This window comes from Oculina patagonica, chromosome 4 (genome assembly GCF_052425735.1).
Source record: "Oculina patagonica isolate OP01 chromosome 4, crgOcupat, whole genome shotgun sequence".
In the NCBI taxonomy this organism is placed as follows: domain Eukaryota; kingdom Metazoa; phylum Cnidaria; class Anthozoa; order Scleractinia; family Oculinidae; genus Oculina; species Oculina patagonica.
In genome coordinates, this window is record NC_135761.1 from 3695318 (window position 1) to 3713884 (window position 18567).

The following is an 18567-nucleotide window of genomic DNA, read 5'->3' on the forward strand; positions in this document are numbered from 1 at the left end:
ATTCATCATCACCAACAATATCCTAAAGTTACTTCCCGTCGGGGTACCACTGGTAATGAAAGCAGTTGTCATGACGTCACTCTTCCCACACTTCTTTGAGAAAAACAGACTCGCTCGCCACTCGGCCATCTTTGCTGACAGAAGTAGATATCGGTTTAATCCTGGCCATCTCGGGCCATCCTTGTAAATTTTCTGTTATATTTCTCGTAACTAGAAATGAGTTCAGGAACGCCGTACATTGGCACTAAAATAAGCCTAGTTTCTAAGTCAGAAATTAGGTACGAGGGTATCTTGTACTCCATTGACACCAAGGATGCTGTTGTGACGTTAGCGAACGGTGAGTCGTTCCGGCAAGGCATTTTTGGGGGTTAAAATCCAAAAATTAGGAGGCTCGCTCACAGGAATTTCATGCAACTGTACTCTCTCTATCCTCCTGCTTTGCAGTCAGATCGTTTGGGACGGAAGACCGGGATGCTCCTAAAAAGGTTCCTCCACGAGAGGAAGTGTACGAGTATATTGTTTTTCGAGGGCAAGACATAAAGGACCTTCATGTTTGCGAAGTTCCGGCGACCAAAGCTGCTGCGTCGCAGTTACCTCAAGATCCAGCCATTGTCCAGGTATACTGCATTCTTTTTTTGAACTGTTATATCTGGTTTGCGTTGTACTTTTCGACAAGACAAGTCCGGAAACTACGTAAACTTACATTTATCTCTAACAACAACAATTTATTCGATTATCACAGTTTCCGTTTGGTACACAACGTTAATTTCTTTAGTTAGGTAAAAATAAATCTTGTTTTATAGATCATTACAATATTTCCTTATTCAAAACACCTTATAAGAGTACAGTCGTGTTATAAGCTTCATTGTACTTTATTCTTTTTTTTAACCACAATGAATGTTGCACACATGAACACCTATATCATAAGTCTAAATTGCTGAATGCAATGTTTGTTTTATCTTTAATACACAGCTCTAGACCAAAAAGAAAATAAAGTTCCTATCTGTAGAGATCTGGAGAAATAAACAAGTCACAACAACTAATTTGTGATGATGACTCAGTATTCTGAAAGTGAAATAATTTCTGGTCTTCCAAAAGTCAAAATTTGGCTGATGAAATATAACACATTTTTTACCAAGCTGACTTAAGCATTGTTTTTTTTTTGCTATGTAAGCTTTTATTTGTTCTGGAACAGTTAAAATTAGTTTCCTCCAAAATGAGGTATCATTTTTCAGCCTACAGAGTATGTCAACATACACTCAAGTTTTGTTCATATTTTTTGGTGTGTATGCCAATGAATTCGAAGTCCACTATAGGTACTGAAGAACCAAGAAAATCATCCTTTTACCACAGTGGAGCACATACGTAGCTTGGAGAGGGTTGTATTGCACACAATGACAGTAAAATTTTATCTGTAGCGCTATGCACAAGATCTTGTTGTGTTCTGCCATTTGATACAGACTGGTAAATTCCCTGAATTATGCAAGAAAATATATTCATAGTTTAATTCTGGACGTTTGATTTGGCAGAAACAACAGCAACCTTTAGATTGGAGTAGGAGAACAAGTTTTCAAACCTAATTTGTGTGCCTCCTATAATCACTTATCACACCAATCTTTCCCTAATGTTTATTTATGTGTAAGTCATCAGCAGGAAAGAGTTTATTTCAGGGGATATAATTGTCTCTAAATTCAAAACTCGTACTTGTAGTCAAATCTCAAAAGTTCCTCTGATATAAAACAAAAATAAACTAAACTTTAACTGGTTCTTATTGAAAATCTGACAGTGTTCTTGTTTATTATTTCCACCAGTCTGGCAGTTCAAGGCATCCAGGTTCATATTCCCATTTTCACACTCCTGTGACGTATCCTCTTCAACCAATGAACTATGGTCCATTTGGTGGACCATATGGTGGTTATCCACCTGGAGGTCAACACGCACACATGCCGGGCCCTATGCAACCACATCCAGGCATGATGGGATCTATGATGCCGCCGCGGATACCAACACCACCTCCAGTACAGCCCATACCAGTGGCCCGGAGTCATACACCATCTCCTGAAACTGTGTTACCTACAGCACCTAGCTCTAATAACGAGCAAGTTAAAGTTAATGAAACTCAAGATAAAAGTACGACTCAACAAGGGACTCAAACTGTACACACAAAAAAGAGACCATCTTCTCGGCCATCATCGAGAAGAAACTCTGAGGACAAGACTGAGGCAGCACAAGAAAAGAAGAAACAAGAGGCTAAGGATAAAGAAAACATCAATAAAGAGTCTGGTGGAACAAATCAGTCAGCTTTACCCCAGAGACAAAGACAAGGTATCTGAAGTACTGATAAGGAAGTGATTACTGTTGTTCAGAATTCTGCTAAAAAAAATTTCTTGTGTTTTAAGCATTGGTTGTGTTAACAGCTGACCTGACAGCTGATAGGATCACTTTACCGCAGTGGTTTAATAAACATTAAAGGAGCAATGTCACAGTTAATTAAGTCATTTTTCTGATTCCTTTCAAATTGAAGGAGTCCTCAAAGTAATACTTTTCTAACATAGAAAAACAACAAAGGAGTAATAAAAAGGGAAAATGACTGATAAAAATTTCAAATGACAATTTGAAAAACTTTGCCAATTTTTCAAAATGTGTTGTCCGTGACACAGTTCCTTAAACACATTTTAAACACTGATTGGATGAGGTTTTTGTGATAGTAGTCTCAAAGGAAATATAAAGAATGCAATACCTCAGTCACTCGTGCTAACTCAGTCTTTGGGTTCTGTAATTTTCTTTTTCTTGAGGTACTCTTGGAACACTTGCCTCGTTATTTTAACTGACTTTTTTGTGTTCTCAGCTTCCTTTTCTTTTACAACTTTTTCAATTTCCCACTCCGATAAAGAAGCAAATCAAGCCAAATTGTTTTCAGTCAGTCGGTTGCCAATGTGACCGCATTTTTCACGTGAGGAAATATCCAGAATCATTATTCAACAACTGCGTGCGCTGCCCGTATATGGTCACAATGTTAGTGTTATCTGTCAGTGGTACATAACAGATATCCTGGGATGTATGTGGGTTGCAAAGATTCATCTTAAATCTTGTAAAGCGCTGCATAATAACAGTTTTTTATCTGCAAAATGTATTTCGTTGACAATTTGTTGAATAATAAAACAATATTATTATAAATCCTCCTCAATCTTGCGGAATATCGTCTGATTTAAGCCCAATCGGCCTCTTTCAGGCGATATTCTGTAGGATTTTGCAGGATAATTTTTAATTATCTGCAGCTTGCAGAATAGAGGTCAATGCCAGTGTATAATAATGGTGGTAATTTTCATTTTGACAAGGTGGTAATCGTCGTACCCAAGGAAGAAGAGGAGGTTCTAGTACAAGAGGTTCCAAGCCAAGGACTGGTGGTGATCCTGTCAAATTTGAAGGAGAGTTTGACTTTGAGAGTTCAAATGCTAAGTTCAATAAAGAGGAGATTGAAGAGGAACTTCAACAGAAACTACATGAAAATCTTAGGATTACAGATGAGGTAATAAAAGCTAAAACTAAACACTGGTTTCCATATGATCACAGACGATCGCAGAATTGTAGGATCTACGATAATATGAAAACACGCATCTGCGATTGTTTGCGATCCTCTGCGAACGATCGCAGACTATCACAGAAAATAGAAACAAGTTTTATTCCCTGCAATCTTCTGCAATTGTTGCGATTATATGGAAACACAATTGCGTTCCATTGCGATCAAAGCTTATCCCATAATATTGATAATCAATCCCATCATTCAATGCTTTTGCGATCGTCTGCGTCGTTTGCGATCATATGGAGACATAGGAAACACATTTTGCGATCCTCTGTGATTATATGGAAACCAGGCTTAAGGGAGACAAAAGGGGGACCAGGGAATGTTTTGTAACAAAAATGCTGTAAACTTGCTGCTTGTTTGCTAAACATTATTTTAAGGTGGTTAGGCAAAGAAACAGCACCTTGCCCACTGCAAATTGATATCATAAGGACGAATTGACCTGCCACTGTAGAAAGCTGTTCACTGTAATAGAGAGGTAGCCATCCGGCCAGGTTGACATAACTTCCCCTGATGAAGAACTAAGCCTGAACATTTTGATTTTTATCAAACATTTTGTGCTTTTGTTTCTATAATGGCACCAACTTTTATTTGCTTGTATAAATGCCACACAGCACGCAAACATTTTGTTCACATTATTTTATGGTAATGACAGTATGCCACTCTGTTTTTAGGTTGAAAATACAGCTGAAAATGAAGTCATCCACGACCAACCACAGAGTCCTGTCAGTTTTTATGACAGCTCAAAGTCTTTCTTTGACAGTATCTCATGTGAGGCAAATGATAGAGACAAAAACAGAAGGTACTACTTCTTGATTTGTTGAGCTTTTCCTAGCTTTACTACTATTGTTGTTGCCTTTGATGAGATGTGTCTTCAGTACATGAACATGACTCCAACAAGAAGGTTTTCATCATGCTCTTTTGTGTATACATATAATGTGTTTGTGTGTGTGTGTGAGCAATAACTAAAACAGTTGTGATTTTTATTTTTATTTTTTTTAAAGACCTAAAATTAGTTTTAAATACTTTCAGTTTGAATTGTGGTATATTACTATAGAAAGCTTTGTGTGCAAATTTTGTTGTTTGACATTCATACTGTTGTGAAATGATACCCTATTTTTTAAAGTTTGTGCTTTGAAACCTCATGGGACAGGTGTGTAGTCTAACAATGTAGTATTCAAAAATACTCTTTTGGTGTTGCTGTAAAGATTTTTTTTATTGTTCTCTCCAAGGGCACACCCTTCATGGCAGCAAGAACGCAAAGTAAACATGGAGACATTTGGAGTAACTGGTGGTATGCGGCGAGGCGGTCGTGGAAGAGGCAGAGGCCGTGGTGGATATAGAGGTGGACGGGGTGGAAGCAGATATCAGGGACGTGAAGACAGTGGTCGAGGTGGCCGTGGAGGTTGGCGTGGTGGCCGCGGCGGCTCCAGAGGGGGTCGCTCAAAGGCCTGGGTAGATTACCCCATAAATGATGGTGATAAATTACCAAAAAATCTAGCCAATGGACCATCAGTGGTAAGAGAGGTCTAATAGCACATTTGCACGATGTCGTCATTTGACTACAACAACCAGAATTCATTCTGCTTTTCCTTTAATATTATTTTGAATTACGAATCCAATGTTTAAACTCAGAGACTCAAAGGACAGTACAGAATGCAATATGGCCAATCAATCGACATGATAATAATTTTCCAGGGTAATTTCGCTTGAGAATAAGTCAAATGAGTTCACCTTTCAGTTCAGTATTGAAGCAGCAAACGTAATATTTGTGCTTTTCGTGCAAAAGTTTGTAACATGATACCTTTGTTTTTCTCTTAGACTGCTATGATGTGTTTAAATCTAATTAAATTAACGCCACGGATTCTACAAGAATCATACCGCATTGTCCCCTTCAGCATTTAGAAAAAGACCTAAAAATTTACAAATTTTCAGAACAGTGCACGAGCAGAGCACAAACTATTAATTACAAAGCATAAATGTCGAAATTGCGACTTTTCCCCCGAAATTGTCGCTAAAGCATTTCGTGCACCAGATCATGCTCTCGCCACGGTCTGGTGAACACGTCACACGCTCACTCAAGCATGAAGCCGAGAAGCACGTAGTGTGAAGATTTCTTTCAAGAAATGTCGGAACCGTCACGAAAGCATGTTCAAACACTAAAGCGGCAGAGGTTTTAAAAAATAAAACGGAGGTCAGTTCAACCGATGGAGAACAAATCAAAGGAAAGGAACTGACGGATGTAACATGATATTGTTGTTTTTCTCGCAGATCGCTGTGATGCCTTTTAAGTCTAATTAAATTAACGCCACGGATTCTACAGGAATTCAACCGCATTGAAAAGCACACCAGGCTTTAATACAAAATTTCTAAACACGTCCCTGTTATTTTAATTTTCGATAGCTTGAATTTCAGTTTGATATTGAAACAGCAAACGAGATACTTTTGTTTTTGTCAAAAACATGTAACATACTTTTGTTTTTGTCGAAAACAGATGTAACATGATGATATGGTAACGTGATTTATTTTCTGCAAACAAGGCGACATTGATTATAACACAGATATTATCAATTAATTATGAGATGCTAGATCACCTTTTCTAAGAAAACAGCGTTGCCATATTAAGAATTATTTTACATGAACTGCTATGACGCCTTAGTGTCTAATTCAATTAATTTGTGGTTTTAACTTGGGGCCACGGAGTCTACACGAATCCTTCTGCAGAAGAAAAACGCAATGTTCGTGATGTAGACTGATCTGCACATGCATTTAGCACAAAGTATTTTTTCCAGAAAGAATTGTACCACAAGGAGAGCATAGTGCTTTCTGAAACAAATATATACCTTAAGTTCTTCAATTGTAAGTATCGTAATGTACTCCCCGATTTACCAAGGGCAACCGGTCAGGTGCTCTCCATCCCCTCCCCCTTTACAGAAATAGTTAATTAATTGATATTAATTAATTAATTGGTGATTAAAAGTTTACACCGCGTTAGCGGTTTAGTGATTTAGTGGTTTAGTGGTTTAGGGGTTTAGCAAACGCCAACCCACCAAACCATCACAATAGTGCATTCTGCACTAAAAACAGTAATCATTGCTCTAATTAGAATGATAAAAAGAAGAAGTGAAGGATTCTGGTGGTTGTGGTCAAATGATGTCATCATGCACATTATGCCTATAACTGTGTACTTAATTTCAATGTATTGTTTGATAAAGAAACTTCTGTTTGGTTTGTCTGTTAATTTTGTCTGAAAGGGAGAATTTGTAGAAATGCAAACATACAGCAAAACCCTGCCTTCCAACCACCTAGTTGTTATATACCTTCTACTGTTCCCAATAAAATCTCATTCAGCCACTTACTTTTATTAAGAATGCTTTTAATATGATCCCTTCACCGCCTTGTAACACAACTTGTTTTTTGTGGCGATTGCTTCTCTGCTGTAAGAACCAGCACTTGCAAAATTCTAGGTCTTATATTTGTAAACTCGACATATTAGCTAGGGGCCTCACGAGGTGCAATTGCTCTAGGATAATTAAAGTACCGTTATGTACACGTATTATGTTGTGGTTCAGTTTTACCCTTGATACAGTCTGGTATTTTCCTTGTTTTATATTCATTATCATATATTACTGTACACTAGACAGAAATACAAATATTATTTAATTGTACCAATGTATATTAGATTTTCAATGCAAGCTTCTAATTTTCTTTTCGGAATAGCATGTCAGTGAATGTTTTTAATGATACATTAAAGTTATTTTCTCAGTCACTTTTATGTTCCCATTCTAGCCTAATCCACAAAATTTTGATTTTTTTTTTTTCAGACAGGAGATGGTCAACCAACAGCCAAGGCATAAAGCCACTAAAGACCAATTCTAAAATGTTCTAGGGCTCTTTTTTGGATTTATAGAAAAATGGAAATAATTTTTTGTGGTCTGACCACGTACAGTATTGTTACTTATGATTGAACATTAAGTGGCCTGGGATAATTATTATTATTTTGTAAAAATGGCTAATTGCTGATATGCAGTGGCAAGAAATTGCCAACATTAGAGTAAAAGTCAAAACCCCTGGTCGACCCTGATCAATTTGCTGCTGTACATGCCCCCTTCCTAATTTTTGTACATGTGTTTCTTAGAAAAGTATATTGCTAACCCTTATTGGCTTCTGGTGTACAAAAGAATCTGTAAAAAGAGACTTGCTGTATCATTAACTGACTACACTGAATCAGGTGCATATACCATATTTATTTCATTTAGTGCCTCTAATCCTGTGAACACAAAATTTTCAGTGGGCTTCATGCCATCAGTCATTTCCAGACCAAGGTGATAAGGAATTTACTCAGTCTTCAAGATAAAAAACAGATTAATCTAAAAATAATTATTTAAGTTCATACAATGCACTGGTGCACACGGACTGCGAGATGCATTTTTCTGTAGGTTTCTACAGTAAATAATCAAAAAGAAAGAAATTAAACTACCCAAACACGTCCACCATTCTAGTTGTTGATTGCATTTTCTAATAAGCAGTGCACCCATCATTTTATTCTGGTTAAAATGTAAAATTTCAATTTGTGGCCCAAGGCACTTAAGAAAATATGGTACATGTATGCTTCTTCAAATCTTGTTTAAGGGAAATCAAAGGCTTGAAAATTAAAGTTGTTTAAACAATTACTGTAGCTTCTTGTGTCTAACTTACTAATATTTGGGCTGTGTGTATTGTAAAATACAAAGCAAGTTTGGGCCATACCACCAGAGTTATCCCAGTTTCCTTTCATAATTCAAGTGACTTGAAGTATTCTACTCCCTCCTAGATGGGATGGTTACCCCTAGCATTGGCTTTTTTGGTACCCATTTATACACCTGGGTGAAGAGAGGCACTGAGAGTTAAGTGTCTTGACCAAGAGCACAATGCAGGTGACCCCAGCCAGGGCGGGACCCCAGATTGCCCAATTTAGAGTCCATTCCACAAGTGTGATATACCAATATACCATATATTGCAATTCCTGAGTTTTGATTGGTTGACAATGGTAAATGAGCTCAAACCATTAACCACAAAAGTGGTAGCGGATACCATCAACTAAAACAGCTGGGGAGCCCAAATATTGCAATTCTTAAGGCGTTTTTAATACAACAGTTATTCCACTCATGCTTGTTGGATACAAGATTGTTAAAGCCAACTGCTATCTTCTATGTCATATCCAACACGCCCTTGTGGTATTGTAACGGTTAAGTATACCACAAGAAAATGCTGCATAACTACATGTATTTTATGATGTGTGCTTATGCCTACTTCCACTTCTCTGCGAAATATTTTTGGCCATCTGCACATAAACCATACAATAAATGGATAAAACCGACTTCATTGAAGGGTAACACAATTACTGGTGTCCCAGTAGTTTTCATTGTGGCTCTGAATCCCTGATCGAATTGGAATTTAGAAGTGTTGGTTTTTTGTGGAGGGAGGAAAACCGGAGGACCCGGAGAAAAACCCTCGGAGCAAGGACGAGAACCAATTCAACAAACTCAACCCACATATGACGCCGGGTCCGGGAATCGAACCCGGGCCACATTGGTGGGAAGCGAGCGCTCTCACCACTGCGAACCACCCCTGCTCCATTTTTAAATCAGGTAAGAACCCATTTCATTGAATAAGGTAGTCAGGGGTGATTATTTTATTTCTTGCACCAAAGGGTTAGACAATGTTTGGGGAGGAGGCTACAAAAGGGGGAGATTGTTTGAGGAGAGCTTTGATTTTTAATAAAAATAACTCACTGAAAGTCACACCATAAATACCACATTTTATTTTCCGGTTTAATCATAAGTACACTGAACAAGGCATTCTTAGAGTTCACAATTTCGTTTCTTTAACCAATTTTAAATTTCAATATTATCAGTTAAAGTGTTTTAACTTGACTGGGAGGGACTAGGCCAGGGGGCGTGTGTTTTGTCGATTCGGGATTTTTGGGTTGGATTGGAAGTATTTTTGGGCGTTAGATAGGGGATTTGGGAGAGTGCGCGTGGTGATGAAAACAGTTGAGTATGCCCCCCTGATTGGGGACAAGGGATTTGGGGGTGTAGGGAGGATCCTGAGGCCTCCATCGATCATCCCCGTCATTTACAAGTGGAGTACCCCCCTGGGGCCTAGGGGGAAGCAATATTTAGGGGATGTGATTAGTGTTTTTATTATTTTTTTCATTAAACTTGTTTTTGTACATGTGTGAGGATACTAAAAGAAAATAGTTCTTGTTGGATAATAAATTTCAAAAAGAAAAAGAAAAGTTCAAACAACTTGAAAAGAAGTGAATAAATAAAGTTATTTTCCTCACAGTAATCATGGGTGGCTTACAAATTTAATGGGTTATGCTACTTGTATATGATTGCTATTTTACACCAATTCTAAATGTATCCATGTTACCTAGTTATTGAGGTCTGTCAATCTAGATACCATTCAAATTCAACCTTATCTATGGATCAGATTTTCCATCAAAGGTGAAAGTTCTCTCTTTGTTCTTGTGGGTGGTTCTGATTACAAGCGAGACCAGCAAAGTATTGAATCTACAGCATTACACAGCCACATAGTGGCTTTTATTAGAGATCCTTATTAATTATGTGAATAACTGACACAAGATCCTGTAACAAATGCCAAACAATGTTGACACTTTAATAGGAGTAATGAGGCCTTGCAAGGGGGTTTCTGATGTTGCTTTGTCGCTCTTTTCCAACCCACCTGTCGCCTATTTGGTGAGGGAAATGTCGCTGTTGCAAAATATACACCTGGCTTTCAGTGCTCGTTTTTGTCAGCTGTCTGTGCTCTGGGATCAGATTGTCACTACATTTTTGGCTTTTTGGAGCAACTTCTCCTGTTGCCAAAACCCCTTGGAAGGCCTCAGTAATGGTGTCACACAATTTTGTAAAAGACCGTGTCACACAATCTCATCAAATGTCACACAACATTGTAAAAAAATATGTCACAATCTTGTCACAAATCATGTCACACAACTTTGTAAGTGTTTATGTTACACAAGGGGTGGCTGTTGCATAGTTGACTGTCCAACTGGTGCTTGGCCCATTGGTGGTTGTTGCCCCATAATTGACTGCCCTTGCATTGGTGATGGCTGTTGCTGGGTTGGGTAGGGCATGTGTGACAAGCCTTGCTGTTGAAGAGGCTGTCTGTAAGGGTTGTATCTTTGTGCTTGTTGCTGTGAGGGGTATCCTGGCATCATGTTTCCTGTCGGCATTCCTGCTGAGGTGGGTGGCCCATAACCAGGGTGACTGTGTGACAATGACTGCTGCTGTTGAGGCATCTAAGATACAACAACCACATACAGTGAAGTTGAAGCGGCGGGGGGGGGGGGGGAAAACCCCGGCCAGTATGAACAGAGATAACTAACAAGATTGACAAGGAAGGAAACTCCATTAGTTTTAACAAAGAAGGAGGAAAGCAAACCAACTTTTATGCTAATAATTGACAAATAAAGCCTATGGTAGTCTTCACTGGGAAGTCAACTATTATCAGTGACATTTAAAAGCCTAAAGGTGCCATGACATTTCATATATCAACGACTATAATTATACGTGCCAGACTGTACAGTACAGTCTTCTTCCCAATGTTCAAGTAAAGAGCTAAACAAAACTTTTGAGTCCAAAATACTCACCTTCCAGTTAATTTATCAAATTCATTTACATGTTTTTTATTTATTTATTTATTTATTCCGACAGGAAACTTGATGCCATGTAATCTCAGTTTTGTAAATTTGGTGGCAAGCCACTGTTTAACAATGTCACCTGGTTGACTATTTTTTAAAATTCTCATCACCTCTGCATGACAATGTAAAAAAAAACTGTAAGGAGAAGTTGGATGTTGAACAACTTCCACTGACCTGCTGAGGTGCCCCTTGTCTGAACTGCATCTGTCTCTGCTGCATCATGTACTGTTGTGACTGCTGCTGATTCTGCGTCATCATGTGCTGACCCATGGGTGGCGCGTGGGATTGAATAGGCACCTGTGGCGGTAAATTCCCCATCGGTCCTGCCATAGTGGGTGGGGCAACAGGTCGACCTGGTTGGCTCTGAGAGGGGTTAGGGTATCCCATGTGACTCTGTGCCGTCATTGGTGGATGCTGAAGTTGTGGAGGAGACGAAGTTGACTGTCCCATTCCACCGACTGAGCTAGCACCGTACCCTGCAGTGGTGGGACCACTCATTCCTCCCAGTTGTGGCGGCATGTTGGATTTCAAAGGATCATTCATTCCAGCAGGCATCCCTGCATTCATCCCTGCTGTACTTGGCATGATATCTGAAGACGACGCAGAGTTTGGCGTCATGTCAGGTAACCCTGGCTGAAGCATGCCTGAACCAGCAGGTGGGGTCGCTGATGTTGGAGGTGTCTTCATACTGGAAGCACTTTGCGCACCTGGAGCCTGTAAATGTAACGGCCAAAGAAAGATTATGTAGTAAATTTGACCATTGCAAAATAAAAAACGCCTGTTCTGTAAATAGTGGAGTTACAAAATTTATTAACAATCTTGGTGAATACTGGCTAGGTTAAGAGTATTTACGTCAGTGCTTTAAATGCAGCTCAGTAAATAGTTTGAAACTATTCACCTCGATTTTAGAGAAAAGTTAATAACTGTTGATTATCGAAAACAAATAAATAATTATAATATTATGATTGACGTAAAGTTTATGAAAGAATTTATATACGAGAACTGCAGATGAGATTTAAAGTGAAAAAAAAGATCCTTGCAGTGAATTGCAAAATAGTGTTACCCCAAACAACAAAAAACAGCTAACTGCAAGCAGACTGCTGTGAAAGCTAACCGCAAGCAACACTGGAGTGAAAAGAAAGAAATTAGAAAAAATTCTGGCTTCAACGGGATATGAACCCGTGACCTCTGTGATACCAGTGTGATGCTCTACCAACTGAGCCATGAAGCAACACATTGGGAGCAAGATCAATAATTTGTGAGTTAATATTTTCCTGTGAAAGGAATACATGTAGAATGACGTAAAGGATATGAAATAGGTAATTCATATAATATGTGAACTTAACGTCATATAGCCAGATACTGGCTAGATGCTAATAAAATAGAATGAAAATACTAACATCTTTTGAAGAAAAACTAGTCTTCTAAGTGTAAAAAACTTGATATAATCTTTCTGTTCAAATGCAAACAATTCAAATGTACTGCGTTACAAAAGCCCGGGGGGGGGGGACCAAAAAGTTTTATACGGGGAGGCTCCGCCCCAAGTTCTAACCCCTACCCTTTTATATATCATTTTTGACAGTAATTGTACCCCTTTCGTATACCTAACTGAAAAAGGTACCCCTTTCTTACCTAAGAGACATGGGTGGACTAATACATGTAGGACGTTTTCTTGTCATTTTTATGTAGCGCCAATAAATATACAGCCATAAAATGCGTCTGTTCAATTTTTATTAGAGGCAAAACCCAATGACGGATTTTCATACCCTTCACAACCTAAACTCGGAAATCCCTACCCTTATATACCTGAAGCCAGAAAAAGGTACCCTTTGGGCGGAGCCCCCCATATAGGCCAATAGGGAGTACCCCCCCCCCCTGGGTACAAAAGTTAATAATGTACATACAGGAATAGTGCTTTGCATGCTTTGAGTTGAGTCAGCTAATGTAGCCAAGTACACCAGATTACGATGCAAAAGTTGCTGGTATCTGAAAACAAAAGTAGGATGCACAAAGTTAATAAATTTTACTGGTTTTTGTAGCATAAGGCGAATACCGTAAAATTCTGGTTGTAAGCTCCCCCGCTTATAAGACCCCCAAGTTACAGGCCTATCTACCTGGAAACAAAAAAAAAATACAGATCTGGCTATGAGCCCCCCAGATATAAGCCCCCTCTGCTAGCTGACAGTACAGAACAGGGCTTAATGTTGCTTTATTATGCTAGTTAACTCAAAACTTATTTCCATCGACATTTTTACCTTTTCTTTTTTTTTTTTTTTTTTTTTTTTTTTTTTTCCCTCTTTTTAAAAAAAAATTTTTTTATTGCCATGACTCGCGTTTCAAATCGTTTTTTTATTATGCTTATAAGCACCCCCCCCCCCCCACCCCAGATAGAAACCCTCCCATTTGTAAGCCCACCCAAAACCCCTTACGAAAGTTGTATAAGCCCAGGGCTTATAACTGGACCTTTACAGTACGGTAAAAGTAGTTGGGTAGGACACTACATCTCCCAAAAAATTAATGGCAACCAATTCCTTTGGATTCTTTGCTGTTTGCACTTACTGTGTGCATTCATATGCCTTTCCTTTACTTTGGTAATCCACAATAGCCTACAACAAAGAAGATATAATTTAGCTAGTACCGGTAACTCACATCATCTGTAGACATAGTTATTTATATTAGTAATACATGTAGGAACTCCAGCTTTTTTGAAAGTTTCTACTCCTTCTTGTCTTTCGGGTACATATTTTACAGTAACCGGCATCATTTTCCCATTTTACCGTACCCAAATTCGCAAGTAGCCAATCAGAAGCGCTATCTACTGTCCTGATATCCTACGATATCAAGTCACTGTCCTGATATGCCACCATATCACGGTCACTTTCAAGCAAAGTATTGTAACCATACGATGTTTTACCAATAAAACAAAACCTCGTTATTTAAATTTAGCTGGTGTTTACTGGTCTTAAAAGGAGAAAAACTTTCCCGCCAAAACTAAACTTGAGCGCGCTAACCAACTGCGCAAAGTTTGCCGACGAGTACTCAGACTGGGACAGTAAGGTCGGCGTTCCCAAATTGTTCGCTAAATTCTGAATTTGGGTACGGTAAATACCTAATCGTACTTTTTTGGTACGCTTTGGCGGCATATCAGGCTCGTTTTGTCTCGCCATGGGTATTTTGGCTCGACTGCGTCTCGCCAAAATACGAACCATGGCTCGACTAAACTCCCCTGATATGCCGCCGAAGCGTACCAAAAAGGTACGATTAGGTATAAATATTGTTCTAAGTGATGAGATTTGCAACTCTAATGCAAAGGACTTGAAACACTGTACCATTTTATAGACTAACAAAAGATGCATTAATTTATAATTCAAACATTAAGTTAAACCACACCAGACAGTGACCATTAATTTTTTCTTTATTATAATTGTAAATGTTGTTTATAGTGGTCATGCACAATCTTAGCTTCAAGATAGCTAGTTTGCAGGCATGCCACTGAAACAGAGGAAACAAATTTATATTCTAAATGAACATAACATGATTAAAAATCCCAACTGGCAGGAGGCAGACCAGTTGGCTATATACAAAGCATGACCAAGGATTTGAACTCAGGACAACCAAAAACAAATCCAGCTAGTGGCAGTGTGGAGGGGTTGAACCTGGGACCTCCGGGTTACAACACCAGCGCCCTAAACCACTCGGCCACGCTGCCTCCCTTGAATAAGCCATAATCCAATATTAAGCCATAAGGATGTTTACTTTCAATTACCGGTAGTTTACCATATGTACCTGAATAAGCTGTGAGTTCTCATCCAGAAGCTGAAAGAAAAAAATAAACTAACAATTTAACAAAGAACTTCCATTTGTCTTTGGATCTTTTTAATGATCTTCCAATTGCCTTAGAATTGTCACAGTTATTTAACTATGAGAGATTCAGGCAATAGTGATTTGAAGGGGGGAAATGTGGTATTTTAGGAAAGTTGTCGCTTTTAAGCGACAACTTTTCTAAGGTAAATATACAAAGATATGTCATTGTCCAAAATTTCAGTTTCCAAAGAGTATTCAAACCCTATGAAATCCTTGTCTGAAGTAGTCCAAAAATTGAAAACAGATTGAGCTCTTTTACATCACACATACATTGCCAGGCTGCTAAGTTACTCCAAGATGGACCTTGCAATAGACCATTAATTATGACGTAAAAGCGCAAAGACTTCTGGTACTTGTAGTTAGGTTCGCGGGAAAACACCATTTCTGGCTTATGATTGGCTAAGGGCAGCCAAGCGTGAAGGTGGACGTCCAGGAATTCTATTTTGATCTGAAGTTGAGCTGCTAAGTTTACGCTCTTGTCGCTTCGAAATTTGTTTATACATTTATTTTTTCAGTTACCTGTCAAAAATATAGAAAACGGAGATAGCTTTAGAATAAAAATTGACTGAGTTCTGTGTTTTAACCAAGACAGACAAATGTTGTTCGTGTTCAAGTGTACGTTATGTGGCAGAGTTGACTTGGTAGAAATTCATTCATCGCGGCCGACAACTTCTCTTCGTAAATAATTTTAGCTTTAAAATATCACAGCTTCAAAAAATCGCGCACTGAGAACAGATTGCTTGAAAGGACGAGACGAGGATATAACTAAATTTGTGTGGAATCAAGTGAAAGCAAGGCAAGCCATTGACTTTGTTCATCATCTATTTTCAGACGTTCAACAAACGATCGCTTCCATCGATCGCAGGTGAATTAATTCTTCACTGAAAAGCTTAGAAAATTTACCGTATATCATGATTGCTCGGCGGGACGGTCAGTTTAATTTGTTTTTACAGTGAGACAAAGAAACGAGTCAATAATTTTCCTCGTTCAATCGAGCTTCATCGATGAATCATGAAGGGTCAATCATAAAGGATTTTCAAGCTGATCAATCAAAACTTCCCTGTGCAGTTGAATACAGATTATTTGTTTTTATCTAAAAATTGTATTTTTTCGTCAAATTAGAACTGTAATTGCAATATTCTTTAAAAAAGAAGTTTTCTTGTTTTTGTACTGGAAATGTCAACTCGTCGAGTAGCAGTTGTGGTTTCAACCCGAGCGAGGGCCGTGCGAGAATATAATTTTATTTCCCGGCATAATCTTGTTGATTAATGATTACTTGTGCGACTGGAAAGGTGAGCCTCAAAGACTTTTACGAGTGTAGACATCATGTACTGTACTCCCCCATGTTTAGAAATGGTAAAATATTGCGTCTTCGTATATTTGAAAATACCTGGCAAGCAAAAATTTTACTGAGGAATTAAATTTAATTAAATAACCACGCGACTGAGACTCGACTGGAGGAAACACTCGTTGAAACTTCACTACAAAACGCAACCCAGCAAATATACAATTTCTTGCATAACTTTTTTTCATTTTAACGGACTTGGTTTTATACTAAGAGGTTGCTTTTTGCCCTTTAAATGAAGCCACGGGGACGTCTTCTTCGGTGAGAGTAATTTTCTTTACCTCCATCACGATTTTCTTGGGCAAGCCAGCTTGATAACGATTCAAAATGTCCCGCGAACTTAACTACAACTACCAGAAGTCTTTGCGCATTTACGTCATAATGCAAATGGTCTATTGGTAGTAGTAGTTTTACACATTTCTTTAATTAGTAACCCAGCCTCTTCATGAGTGCAGGAAAGCGAAAGAAGTAGTTTTAAACCTCTTAGTATAAAGTTTTATCCTCCACTACGGTGAGGGTAGCAAAGGGTTTATGCGTGACCAAGAAAAGGGCAAAAACTAGAAAGTGACGCGTGAAAATAGGGCAAAAGTTAGACCGTGATGAGTAAAAATAGGGCAAAAATTAGACCGTGACGCGTGAAAATAGCTAGAAAAGACACGTGACTCGTGAATTCTGCTGTTTCAAGTATACGTGATACGTGAATTTGGTTAAAATTTGTGTGTGAAACGGGATCACGATCGCCCCTTTGCTACCCTCTACGGTAGCACAGTAGCAGTAGATTTAAAGCAACCCAAAAAGCACCGGGTATTAGCCCAGTTACATAATTAAACTTAGGCGTACTGCAACGACTAGTAAATCTTTGGATACATTAAAATAGCAGCTTTTTTAGTTACAAAAGAAATACGTTAATAGTCCTCCATTTCTGTATTGAAACCAAAAACGTAACCTTCGATTTCAACATCAGAAGCAGAACAAACTATGTATTAACCTTGCACACGGAATAGCAACTTCCTTTGACGGGAAAGTAATAAGTTCAAAAGCTAACAGAGCCAAGAGAGTGAAAATGAATTTGAATATTATTGAATCATCTGTCATTCTCCATTCACAAGTTTATAAACCAGCGCCAAGCACTACAAAGAATCATTTCTTACCGTGCTAATGACAAAGAAAACAAGACAGTTTAACGACTTACCGATTGAACTGTTTGTTGAGTTGGTTCGGAACGCTGTCGTCCAGGCACAAATGTCATCGACATGTTTTATCCTTCTCTTTGCAATCGATCTACTTCTGACAGGAGAACGACCTTCTTAGAATACTTAGATTACTACTTTGTATACCTGTACTCATGTGTCTCAGCCTCAATAACCTGCTGTATGTAAGCCAACTTGAAAATTACTTGTTCGTAAAAATGGTCAGCTGGGATGAAACAATCACTAATTATTTCAAGGAACATAGGAAAGTTTTATCGCAAACGTTATCTAATTTTCTCCTAATCGTGGCACTCGCATTTACGGTATTACTCTTTACTCATGTTTACTGGGGAGCAACCTCGGACGAGGGTCCTGACAATGCAGGGGGATAAATCCCATTTCCAAGCCAAAATTTACACAAATCTTACCATTGTTTGTCAGAAACAAGACCAACAACATCCTCAACCATTGTTGTTGCAGCATTTAACTAGACAAAAACAAGAGGGGAAGGGAAGATAGCCTGCGTTGCAGACGGACGTGTCACAAAATCCTCGAGTATTTGATATATAACGGCGGTTTAGGAGGGGGGTTGGCATTTTTCGGTTTTGCGGATTTGGCCAATTTTTAGATCGGTTTTACGGTCTTTTGCACCAAAAATCCATGGTTTTTTTCGGATAGCACTTTCAGTCCTTTTTTGAGCTTTTGGTTTTCGGTTTCAGCAAAAAAAAAAAAATTAAACAAATCTAGCGGTTATCACAGGGTCGTAACAAGGTATATGGGATTACAACCTCGGAATCGGGATCATGGACCCGGGATCCCGGATCAAACGACGGGAGCGCCAAACAGAGGGGACAAAAGGAATAGGGGAAAAAATTGC

At 38.6% G+C, this 18567-nt stretch overlaps 3 protein-coding genes across 3 annotated transcripts in view; 2 read left to right on the top strand and 1 right to left on the bottom strand.

Moving 5' to 3' along the window:
* Positions 1 to 18567, top strand: part of LOC144651190 (5-oxoprolinase-like) — a 197323-nt gene that overhangs the window by 155757 nt on the left and 22999 nt on the right. The window lies entirely within an intron of this gene.
* Positions 92 to 8253, top strand: LOC144651232 (protein LSM14 homolog B-like). The gene is made up of 7 exons (XM_078511160.1): positions 92 to 337; positions 445 to 617; positions 1812 to 2325; positions 3339 to 3529; positions 4258 to 4385; positions 4816 to 5101; positions 7408 to 8253. Exons 1-7 carry the CDS (start codon positions 217 to 219, stop codon positions 7438 to 7440), a joined length of 1446 nt encoding a protein of 481 aa, XP_078367286.1. The 5' UTR covers positions 92 to 216; the 3' UTR covers positions 7441 to 8253.
* On the bottom strand, positions 9721 to 17816 carry LOC144649168 (uncharacterized). Its single transcript, XM_078508625.1, has 6 exons — positions 17693 to 17816; positions 15078 to 15107; positions 13851 to 13897; positions 13196 to 13277; positions 11466 to 12005; positions 9721 to 10889 (listed from the first exon to the last, which is right to left on the bottom strand). Exons 1-6 carry the CDS (start codon positions 17753 to 17755, stop codon positions 10602 to 10604), a joined length of 1050 nt encoding a protein of 349 aa, XP_078364751.1. The 5' UTR covers positions 17756 to 17816; the 3' UTR covers positions 9721 to 10601.

Bases quoted from the DNA above. Each gene is read 5' to 3' on its own strand.
- LOC144651232 (XM_078511160.1), top strand. From the start codon at position 217: ATGAGTTCAGGAACGCCGTACATTGGCACTAAAATAAGCCTAGTTTCT. The intron at 4,386-4,815 runs GTACTACTTCTT...GTTCTCTCCAAG, and splicing joins GATAGAGACAAAAACAGAAG to GGCACACCCTTCATGGCAGC. The intron at 5,102-7,407 runs GTAAGAGAGGTC...TTTTTTTTTCAG, and splicing joins TAGCCAATGGACCATCAGTG to ACAGGAGATGGTCAACCAAC.
- LOC144649168 (XM_078508625.1), bottom strand. From the start codon at position 17,755: ATGTCGATGACATTTGTGCCTGGACGACAGCGTTCCGAACCAACTCAA. The intron at 15,108-17,692 runs GTAAGTCGTTAA...TTTTTCTTTCAG, and splicing joins CTCAACAAACAGTTCAATCG to CTTCTGGATGAGAACTCACA. The intron at 13,278-13,850 runs GTAAGTGCAAAC...TTTTGTTTTCAG, and splicing joins AAGGCATATGAATGCACACA to ATACCAGCAACTTTTGCATC.